The sequence below is a fragment of the Artibeus jamaicensis genome, unplaced genomic scaffold (assembly GCF_021234435.1).
Source record: "Artibeus jamaicensis isolate MK-2021 breed Jamaican fruit bat unplaced genomic scaffold, CSHL_Jam_final contig_332, whole genome shotgun sequence".
Lineage (NCBI taxonomy): Eukaryota > Metazoa > Chordata > Mammalia > Chiroptera > Phyllostomidae > Artibeus > Artibeus jamaicensis.
Window position 1 is genome coordinate 1,647,587 of NW_026521788.1, and position 11,473 is coordinate 1,659,059.

Here is an 11,473-nt window from a genome sequence, read left to right on the forward strand (position 1 = left end):
GGATTAATCACACACTGTCATGGTGAAATTAGGGCAATTCTTCCAATCATTAACGTTTTGCTTACAAAAATGTGCTTTTCTGTTTGTCTTTCTGCTAAATGATAACCGTTTTCAAGTTGAATCTCCTGATAAAAAGAGTTAAAAACAAGACAGGAGTTGTGCTATAAAGGTCATACATGCTGCTTCAATGTGAAATAGCCAAAGGACAAACAAATGAAAAATGCCTGGATTGTAGCAAGAATTTGTAAATATTCACTGGCAATCTGCAACAGGGCACTCGAGAAAACAGTTCATGCCAACCTGTGTCCTGAGAACACAGTACCTCCTTCAGTTAACATGCTCTTGACTCTTAAGGACATGTTTAGGTTCAGAACATGAGCAACTTGAAGAGAGTTAGGAATATCTTCAACTTGGAAAACTGCCTGGTTTCAGGGATTGTCTACTCTAAAATAAGATTTCGCCCCTCAACTTTTCTAGTGTCCATTAATACATAAGCCTGTTATTTTTCTGCTTGATAGTCATGATACAGTTATTCTCAAGAATAAACATTAACCAGAGGTTATCTCCAGGAGCAACACTCACACACACACTGATTTCAGGATTGCTTTAATTCAATATTAGGCCCACAAGCCTCCCATTCTCTCCACTCCGATACAGACAGTCCCTTTTTCAAAGGAGACTGATTACGACCTTTGAAACTCTGATGTAACCTGTCAGGCAGGGTCAGGGAGCTTGGAGGCTGCACCTGATGGGAAAGGAGACCCTCCCACTAGATGTCTGCTTTGGGCTCCAACACTGAGGAGACACAGAGAACAGAAGAAACAATAAAGATAGAGCTTGAACTGAGCTGGGGATTTGGGGGCTGGAAGAGGCCATATAAATCAACTAGACCATGTTCATTCTACAAATGAGAGAATGAGGCCAAAAACTAAAATTTCAACTCAAATCTATAAACTTCCAGACCTATGCACAGCTTTCTGCCTAAGGACCCAATACAATCTGAATTCACAGGCAATTCCAGGCTATTCCAAGGAGGCAGGATGTGACAACCCCCTAACAGCAATGACTTTTCATTCTGTCTTCACTTAAGGGCCCGTGTCCCGGGAACCATGGCCCTGGTCACTTTCATGGGACTTCGGCCAGGAGGCACCCAGCTCCGCAGCACCTGGGGGCCTCCGTGGAGGCGCAAGTTAAAGGAAAAGATTTCTGGGCTTCTCCACTTACAGGTCTCTCTCATCATTTTCCTGGACCGTCAGGGAGCTGATGGCTCAGCTAGGCGAGCAGCTAGATGCAGAAGAGTAACACCTGGGCCACTCAGAAACTTCAGCCCACCTCAGCCTCTCACCCACCCTCAACACTTTCATTCTTCCTCATAACACCACTTCCTGAGCCTGCTCCCTCCCTCGACCATCCAGCTCTGGCTCCCACCACCTTGGATAGGCCCCACTTCCCTCTTTCTCCCTCTAAGCTGCTAAGGGAGGTATAAGGGGGGAATTCTGGCCCACGTGGACCAGTGGTTCTTAAAGCTCAATCCCAGGAACTTCAAAGCTACCTGGACACTTGTTAAAAATGCAAATTCCCTGTCCTACCTCAGCCCTACCAAAGCAGAAACTCGGGCCCCACCGGGACAGTGGCCCCGGCCAAGGCTAGCCCGGCAAGGAGTTCCGGCAAGCTCTGCAGGTGATTTTGAAGCTCCCTGAAGCATCAGAACTGCTGTCTTAGCACAAACTACCTCCCGCTCCTCCCGGCCGGTCCACCTGCCCCCTACCCCTGTGCAAACCCCCCAACTCTGGCTGGGCTGCCAGGGGACGATGCAGTATTGACACACTGGTCAAGGACAGAGCGGGGTGCAGCCCAGCGGCGGAGGCGAACCGATGGGACTCAGGCAGCCGGCTTCCACAGCCCCTCCCGCTGCCAGGCACGCCAGGTCGCTCCTCCAACCTGTCGAACTGCAGGTCTGGGAGCGCCGGAGCCTTCCCCGCAGCCCGAGATGCAACACACACCCAGCACATGGCAAACACCCAGGAAAAGGTCCAAACCTACCTTCCAGGTTTCCACCTGCTGGCCGCGGCACAGACCCGCGCTGGCGGGTGCTCCCGGCTACAGGAGCCTCAGCGCGACGCACCACCAAAGGCTCCAGCGCTGGTGGCTCGCACCCAGCACCAATGCCAGGCACTCGAAAGGCAAGTGTAAAAGGAGGTGTGGGTTTGTTCTAATCAAAGAATGAGAGGTCTGACGATGTGAGTCGGTCCACCGACAGATTTATTTTATAGACAGGTTACTCATTTAAAAAAACAAAACAGAACACCATTTTGGCTGGTTTTTACAGTAAACAATTATATATATAAACATTATATATATATATACAGTTTGATATAAAACACAGTATCTACAAGCTACTTCCCAGTTCATCTGTGCTTAATTCTGCTTAATGAGTCAGTTTGTTTGCTTGAATTGGGCAGTACTATCCTTAACACCTTAGTCAAACAGGTAAGGTAGTAAGTGATAGCACAAAGCAGGCTTTAAGATTATCAGCTGTATCTCTCTGACAAAAGGCACACACTCATCCTGGAGACTAGCTCTGAGCTGCTTTATGGATTTAAGGCAGCAGTATAAGAATGTAATACAAAACTAAAGAATGTTTCCTTTTAAAATATTCCAAGGCCACTAAACATGTGTGCCCTCTATCCAAGGCATACCTCTGGATTTGGGGTACCTTTGGGTTTTCGATTAAGTGGGATGAAGATTGTAGAAAAGGTATTCAAGAAGATCCTACCAAGATCTTTAAAGTTATAATTTAAAAATTTAACCAAAAAAGTTCAAAATTACTTTTTATAAATAGAAAAAAATCTTTCCTTCTTTAGAAAGGGGGTAAATTTAATCAGTGAAAGGTCCCCTTATCATACAACCTAAAACCAATACATAAACTATTCCTCAAGTCAAAATTAAGGTTTCAATGTATTTGTTAGTCAGCTAGTGCACCAAATATTTTAGGTTTCCAGAACACCTGAAAATTGATTCCCTTTTTCACATAGTTTTCCAGTTGTCTGTAAGAGATTTTTCTGTTGGAAATATTTGCCGGGTCCGGTTTTCCGAATGGGCTAATGTCAGTGGTCATCATCCAGCATTAAAATAGCCTTTATCGCCCTCAATGTCCACTTCTTGATCAGAATCCTCTGAAATCTCTGACTCAAGGTCTTCCTGGGAGGGGGGGGAAGGCGAACATTGAGAGCTATCCAGAGCACCTTTATTATTCTGTTCACTGGGCAGGTCTTCCCTCTGATCGCAGGGATCTTCCAAACTTTCCAGTTCTTCTTTTTTATTGCTTTGAGGGTTCTCCTTAATGAAGAGGATGAACATGGGTATTGGCAGATCATGAAATAGGGAGGCGGTGAGACAGAAATCAAAATGTCTTTTCACCCTCTACTGTCTTTTTAATTTTTAGTTGATCAATTGCTGTTGGCTATAATCTCTACATACACAATGCATACTTTTTTTCCCTCACTTTGGAAGAAGTTCTTTTCATATCAGAGAAAGATTATACGCTTGCCATATAAGAACAACCAATTACAAATATAACTCTAATGTATTATGTCAAGTGAATATTAATTCTAGCCAAAACCCACCATCTCAAGATTCTTAAGAGTTTAGGGGGGGGAATGAAATCAGATCACTGGATACACATTATCATCATTCTTCAAATAGTTAGACCTTGCCAATTAACAGAATCTTCTAGGCATTTTTTAAATGGATGCTAAATAGTGATTAAGGATAAAGTGTCAAAATTATTAGATGGAATCAACATCATCCATTTTCTGAAGTACGTGTATAAACATACGTACAGAAAAGTGTGTGTAATAGGTTACAGAATCATGGCAAATACACAATGCAGAACTGGAAGAATGCTGCCAACTGAGAAGAGAAACAACTACAACTTAATTAAAATCTGGGGGACATTTCTGGAAAATATTCTCATATTACATAGGTACCTTTATTTTTAAAGTCCCTCTTTAAACTGCAGCCACACTTTTATCCAAGAAATAAATGAGCTAGTGAAGTTTTAATCCTGTGTTTGTCTAAAATGGACATAAACACTATATAGAAACATTATAAGGGTTTTTTTTTTTTTAAAGCAAGACTACAGAATAGATTCACCAGGCTTGCAACTATGTAACATATATGCACAAGGTCAGAAATTGAGAGGGAAGCTGAATATTTTTAATCACGTCAAAATAATAAAATTATGAGAATTTTATTTCCTACTTCAAAGCATTCTTTGTGACACTATCTTGTTTTTGATGAAATGTTTTATGATTGCTGTTATTAAAAAAGCACACTACTTTCAATTCCCCCTTCATACCACTGTTTCAAAAATATTTTCTTTACTATAAACTATGCATACACAGACAAATGAACAATTCATCAATCATCAGATTATTTTGAAGAAGACATCCAGATTAGGACATCATAAACAAACCTTTAGCCTTAACTTAATAGAGCGCCTTTAAAAACTGAATTAGCCTTTACTTTTTTGATCACGTATTGCGTAACAAGGTCATTGGAAGAAAGCCTGTTAGAAAGTTTAAGTTACTTTTCAAACAGGCTTGAATAGTCTCTTACATGATTTTATATTCATTTTAAGAGCCAGCATCACATAGAAAATAATTTTTAAACTCTTTGATATTTAATTCTTCTAAAAAACAGTGCAAACAAGACTTAAAGGTGTTTATTTCCTTATATTTACCCATGAGCTCTGCCTGGTTTTATTATGGCAGTGTAAATAGAAGAAACAATTTTCTCCCAAAGATAACTGCTTAAGTCATTTACTGTCAATTACTTTATCTTTCCTGCGTTAATTAGATAAACAACATATGGGGTTTATAAAACAATTAGCCAGGAGTTTTACTAGCCAGTGTGTGAAAAGCCAAGCATAATTGATATAGGAACTGCATTAGGTGCTTTTAGCATTACTGCCACCTGAGCAACTCATCCTGAATTTCGGCAAGACTATTTGCCTTTTTAATCAAGGTGAAGAGGTTAAATCATCTCTCAAATGACTTTTGCATACAACCTATAACAGGCCTTGCACTGAGATAACCTGATAAAAATATTTATTTCCATAGAAACAGAACCATGCCCATACCTGTTTTAGTCTTCGCCATTTAGCGCGTCGATTCTGAAACCAGGTTTTGACCTACAGAAAAAAGAAAGAAAACTTGCCACCATCCCAAATTCCAAGGGATAGTGGGGAAGAGGGAGGTCCCAGGCTGTAGAGCAGACCATCAGAAGTTGGACAGCAGGACAAGTAAGAGCACACAGTGGCCCCAAGTCTCTCTTCTGCCCTGTGATGCCTGCCCCCAGGAGCCCTTCCCAGGCCCAAGGCACACTCACCTGTCTTTCACTGAGCTGCAACATCTTGGCCAGGCGCTTCCTCTCAGGCGGAGAGAGGTATTTCTGGGTCTCAAACTTCTTCTCTAGCTCGATAGTCTGATCGTTAGAGAACCTCACCTGGCCTCCTTTCCTTTTATGCAGAGGCCTCTGCAAGAACGGGCTCCAGAGCAGCGGTTTGCCTGTGGGCAGCAAGAGTAGTGTGTGGTGATTAGTGATGGCCCTGGAGCAGCCTGGCAACCCAAGACCTGCCTGGCCCTGGGGGTGACAGAGGTGGTAGGGAGACTCCGGCGAACACGCAACCAGACATGTTCATATACACTCACCAACACATGGACTCAACATACCCAGGGACACAGAAACAGCCAAAGTCACACACCTACACTGCATATGCACAGAAACCACTTTGGACAATCACAGAAACATACACACAACCATCATACCCACAGCTAGATACCAACGAATCTTTTGATTCCCCCCCAAAACAATTTTTGACCCCCCAAAAGAATCTATAAACTCAAGCCTATTATAGATTGACCCTTTTTAACCAGTCGCTCTCGAATTTAGCTACAACTTTTTGCACCCCTAGGTCCTCTCCCTTGGTGAACCGCACTTTCCAAATACCCTGAGTGTCTGTTGGGGAGGAGTGAGGCCGTTACAGGACCAAAGGCAGTTTGTGGCCAGAGGCCGAGGGCGGGAGCCTCACCAGGGGACCATGGGCCAGGCTGCTGCGGGAAGCCCTTGAGCCCGGCTCCAGCTTTAGGCCGCGCATGGAGCTTCCAATCCCGGATCCAGGTTGCAGCGGCCTCCTCTGATTTCACACCCGGCCCGCGGGGGCGGCCAGTTAAAGCCACCCCGTGGGCTCTGGCAACACTTCCGTCAATGTGTTTCCTGTTGGTCTATCTCGAAAAACCCTTTGCTTCCTCCTGCGAAGTCCCAGCAGTAACCCAAGGAAACCCAGGGCCGCTGAGTGAAAACGTTCGCCCTCGGCCCGGCAAGCTGAGCGAACAGCAGGATAACAGAGCCACTCCGGGGCCACAGCACCAAACCCTAGAGGCTGGAATCAAATATATAACATAATAATTTTTTTTAAAAAGAGAACTAAAATATAATCCTCCATCCCCATCTCTCCAACAGTGAGAAAGTGAGGAACTACGCTAGAGGCCGCACCACTGTTAATGAATATTAACACAGATATTAACTGTTAATGAATTAAAATGGTAGGTGTCTGCAGGGTCTCTGCAGAAGCTGCCTATAACAAAGAGGAGATTTAAAACCCTGGGGGCCCAAGGAAGGAGCCCCGTCTCATTATTTACCCCGGGGCTTCAGGTACCGGAGGCGCCAACGGTTACCCCAGCTTGTATCACGGACGCCTTATGTCTTAGGCTGCGCACCGCCGACCTATTCTATATGCCCGAGGTGACTACACTGCCCTTCCTACTCCAAAGACATGTCTGACAGTCCGTCTGTCCGTCGGTCTGCAGGCCTGCGCCTAAACACTTTGAAAGCTGGCATTGTTGTTTGTTTTTTTTTTTTTCTCGAGATTTTGCTTACGTCAGGCTTCGGGCTAGTGCAAAACAGCCTTAACAAAAAAAAAAAAAAAAGGAAGCAACTGGTTATTTTAGCTGCCATAAAGTCACATCCCACACAGAGGAAATGAACAATATCAGAAAAACGGATCCCGGCTATCAGAAGTCGAGTGTTTCCTGAATTTGTCTGTATTGAGGATGTCGATAAAATAATCAGCAGCGTGCACTACTCCGGGGGAAGGGTCTGCTTCACGCAGCCAGGAAAACACTTAACAGCTTCTGAAACCAGATTTACTCCTATCGAGAACTCAAGATTTCCTGTATGAACGGAAAGGGTCAGGCTCTTTCACTGCACAAGCTTGTTGAACCAGGTCCAGTCCCGTAACCACCCGGGCCCGGCAACTATCCCTGCCCCGCAGGGGCCGACCCGGGCTCCTCGGCACTCCCTTCCCGGTCCCTCCAGCTAAGGGGACCCCACCCAAGACGACACGCGCGCCCCAGAACTGCCTTCGGCTGCCAGCCCCGGCGGCAGCACCCGAGGTCTCGCCGCGGCCCGCGCGCCCCGACGCCTGCGAGGTTCAGGAAAACCAATCTGAGTCATGGTGCGGTCACTCGGCCCGCGCGCCGCCGGTGCCCGCGTCTCCCGGCCCCGCGCGCGCACAGGAGCCGCTTTTCAATCGCTTTTGCCACAACTTTCTATTGCCTACCCCGCCGCCCCCGCCGCCTCCTGGGCGCAGCCACCTGCCGAGTGGCGCCTTCCTCGCTGCCGCCTCCGCTCGGCCCCGCCATGACCCCAGCCGCCTTACCCAGGGGGTCGTGGCGGAGTAGGGCGTGCGTGTAGTCGTTCACCGTCCGCGGAAAGGGGTACAGAGGGCCCCCGAAACCGCCGGGTCCGTAGGCGGCGGCCAGCGCGGCAGCGGAGTGGTGCGAGAAGGCGGGGTGGATCGGCGTGGGCTCGTACACCGGGGTCCGGTAGGAGGACACGAGGCTGGTGAAGGAGGAGTTGGGGGACGGCAGCGTGGGAGTGGGAGTGGGCGCGGCGGGCCCACGGCCCAGGATGTCCTCGATGTAGAACGGCGTCGGGTGCGCGGGCTGCAGGAGCGGCGTGGGCGCGTACAGCGGCACCCCCACGGCGCCCGCCGCTGCCTGCCCGGGGTGCGGGTACTGCATGGCTCCGCTGCGCTCCGGCCCGTCGGAGAGCTACCGGCCCGCGGCGCGGCGCTACATTTATCCGCGCTCCGCGCCCCCGGCGATAGGCTCTGCTGGCCGCGGGGTGGGGCCGCGCTCTCTGGCCCCTTCCTGCCGCCGGGCCCTGCGGCCAATAGCGCGGAGCCCCAGGAGCCGCCTCCCTCCCCCAGCCTTGGCCCGCCCCCGCGGGCCGAGCTCTCCGCCCCCGGGACGCGCTGGCTCCCCGGCTCCGAGGATCTTGCGCCCGGGTGCCGTCGTCGCTCGGGGTTCCCGGCTCCCTGGCCCCGGACGCCCTCGAAGAAAGCCCAGGACCGCGTCCTCCGGGAGACGGGAGACGAGAGGAAACGGCTTCCGGGAGCGCGGACTGAAGCAGACTTAGCCCCGCCGGGAGGCATCTCCGCCGAAACTCGGGTCCAGGCCCGAGCCCAGGGTGGCGGCATCCGGCCCCGGGCAAGGGGTAGCCGGACTCCGGCCTGGCCAGGGTGGAGGCCAGTGGCGGGGCCGTGCCTTTGCTGGCCTGAGAGTAGCCTCTCCGGGCGGCGCGCTCCCCGGACTAGCTGTGGCACAAGCTGTTGCCCCGGGCGTCTCCTGACCTCCTAGCGGGAGTGAGTGCCCTGGGCTCCTCCGGGAGCTCCAAGGAGAGGGATCTCCGTTCCTCAGCCACGTCCTGGTGGAGTCAGGACGATTAGACTTAAGGTGCTCTGGACTCACGGCCGCTCCAGCCCGTTTCATTTGGTGCGGCCCTGGACTCTGCCACTTTCCCGGGAGAAGACAGAAGCCCCTTGGGGTGGGAAGCAAGGGAAAGCCTGGAAAGCCAGGCAGAAACCGCATTCTCCTATCCAGTGGGCGCCGCTCTACGTCCCTGCTCCCCGGGTCCGAGGGGTCGCAGCTGCGTGCAGCCCCGCTTTGCCGTTTTGCACGTGTTTTCTGTTGAAGCTGTGCCGCTCCCCGGTGCGGCTTCGGCTCCGTGCAGCTCCACTCGCCTTTGGGGCAAGGGGGCATTTTCTTGATTGACGCCCTCCTGCGGTCGTCACACCTCGCGGTGAGCAGTTCAGTTAAGGTCCTCCGTTGATCCTAGAAATGAAGGCTTTTTCCTTCATTTTCTACTCCAGCTTTTTCTACTGAGATTTTTAATTTACGTCTTGGAACTATTTCTCCAAGAGCAGCGGGACCGCAGTAGGAAGGAGTGCGGCCTGGAAGCCAGACGGACCGAATTCAAGTGTCACTCCGCGTATTTTGGTTGCATAACTACTGTGTGCCAGCCGTGAACTAGGCAGATGTAGCTCCAGTCCTCGACGAAGCAGAAAACAAATTGTAATACAGTGACTTGCGTATGTGCCATAAACTAGAAGTACCAAGTGATCTACATAAAACCTTATAACGAGGAAACATAAGCTAGTTGGGGAAGGGGGTGTGTAAGGGAAGAGAAAGGGTTCCCCAAGGAAGTGATGTTTGAAGAATGAGCCTGGAGAGAGACGAAGAGTCCAAGTCCAGGGAATTGCATGTGAGTGTTGCCAGTGCAACCGTGGTCATCACCCTCCCTGAGCTTTTCTCATCTGAAACATTTAAGATTCAGCCAGCCTAAAGGTTCTTAATCTTTTGGGGTTGGGGTTATAGACATCTTTCAGAATCTGAGGAAAGACAAGAACTACGGGTGTGGACAAACACGTGGTGCATAATATGCTATCATTGGTGTTAAAATATTGGGAGAGGGAGCCCTGGCTGGTATGGCTCAGTGGATTGAGTGCTGGCCTGCAGACTGAAAGTGATTTGATTCCCAGTCAGGCCACATGCCTGGTCGCCAGCCAGGTCCCCAGCTGGGGGCGTGTGAGAGGCAACTCATCAATATCTCTCTGGTACGTGGATATGTCTCCCCTGCTTTCTCTCTCCCTCCCTCCCTCTAAAAATAAATGAAACCTTTAAAAAAACATTAGGAGAGGGTATGAATATGCCTTTGCTCAATTATAGAAACTATATCTGGGAGGTTATACTAATGTGCCTTTGAAAAGAAAGGTGGAATTGGAGAGAGAATGTACTGTATACTCCATCACTATTTGGAGAATTGAACTATGAGGTTGCATGACCAGCTCCTAGAAGAAGTAGCTGATTCTCTAAGTCTGGGACAGGAGAAGTACAAGGCATCTTATGCCAAAAACTAAAAAGAAAACAGGAACCATCTTGAAGGGTCTTCCGTTGGCCAAATTGGGGTGACTGAAGCATCAAAACCACATTATGGATTATGACACATTGACTATAACAGTTCGTAGTATCTGTGACGAGATAGTGGCTGATAAAGCTGAAAGAATGCCAGCTAATGAATGTGGCAGGATTGAAAACATCAGAAAATGTAATACTTCATTCACAAAAGAATATTGATCACCAAAACCAGTGTGTGAAATATTGTTGAGGATGAGGGTTTTCATAAGGTCTCATTGTATCACCCCACTGGATTTTGGATTTAAAAGAAAAAATCCACAAAAGACGTTTTGGGAGATAATAGGCAAAAACGGAAAATTAATTGTATGTTAGATGACATTATTAAATTCATTGTGTTATTAGTGATATTGGTATTGTGGGTAAACATGTTTTTTAAAGATTTTATTTATTTTTAAAGATTTATTCATTTTTAGAGAGAGAGGAAGAGAACGAGAAAGAGAGGGAGAGAAATATCAATATGTGGTTACCTCTCACTCGCCCGATACCAGAGACCTGGCCCACAACCCAGGCAAGGGCTCCAACTGGGAATTGAACTGGGAATTCGAACTTTGGTTCAAAGCCTGCACTCAGTCCACTGAGCTACACCAGCCAGGGCTAAGATTTTATTTATTTTTAGAGAAATGGGAAGGGAGAAAGAAAGGTAGACAAACATCAGCATGAGAAGAAGCACTGATTGGTTGCATCTTGCTCTCACCTGGACCAGGGACCGAATTCACTTTGCTGGATGATGCCCAACAACTTAGCCACACCAGTCAGGGCTGTTTTTATTCTTGAGAGGTGCAGGCAAACTAGGGGTGAAGGGTTATGATATCTGCAACTTATTTTAAAATAGTTCAATACACACAGATAAATATGCACACAGGTATATGTCTATAAAGAGGTAAATAATGTTAAAAGTGAAAGCGTTGCCTCATTTTTTAAGGTAAAAATTATCTGCATTATTTTTTAAGTCTGCATACAAGTTCAGATGGCATATTGCCCCAGAAGACCATCTGTGGATCATTGGCGCCTCTGGGGTCTGGTCTGATGTCGCACCCACTTTGCCAGTCAAAATTCCCATCACGTGGCCTGATTCAAGCAGGTGCTGGGAGACTGTGAAAGGAACATGCACTTCTGTGCACCAGGGACAGACACAGGATCTGGGGGCAAAG

At 48.2% G+C, this 11,473-nt stretch overlaps 1 protein-coding gene across 1 annotated transcript; it reads right to left on the bottom strand.

Moving 5' to 3' along the window:
- Positions 1-2,221: 2,221 nt before the first annotated feature.
- On the bottom strand, positions 2,222-8,179 carry HHEX (hematopoietically expressed homeobox). The gene is made up of 4 exons (XM_037156670.2): positions 7,724-8,179; positions 5,392-5,570; positions 5,144-5,194; positions 2,222-3,339 (listed from the first exon to the last, which is right to left on the bottom strand). The coding sequence occupies exons 1-4, from the start codon at positions 8,085-8,087 to the stop codon at positions 3,118-3,120; spliced, it is 816 nt and encodes a 271-aa protein (XP_037012565.2). The 5' UTR covers positions 8,088-8,179; the 3' UTR covers positions 2,222-3,117.
- Positions 8,180-11,473: the final 3,294 nt, after the last annotated feature.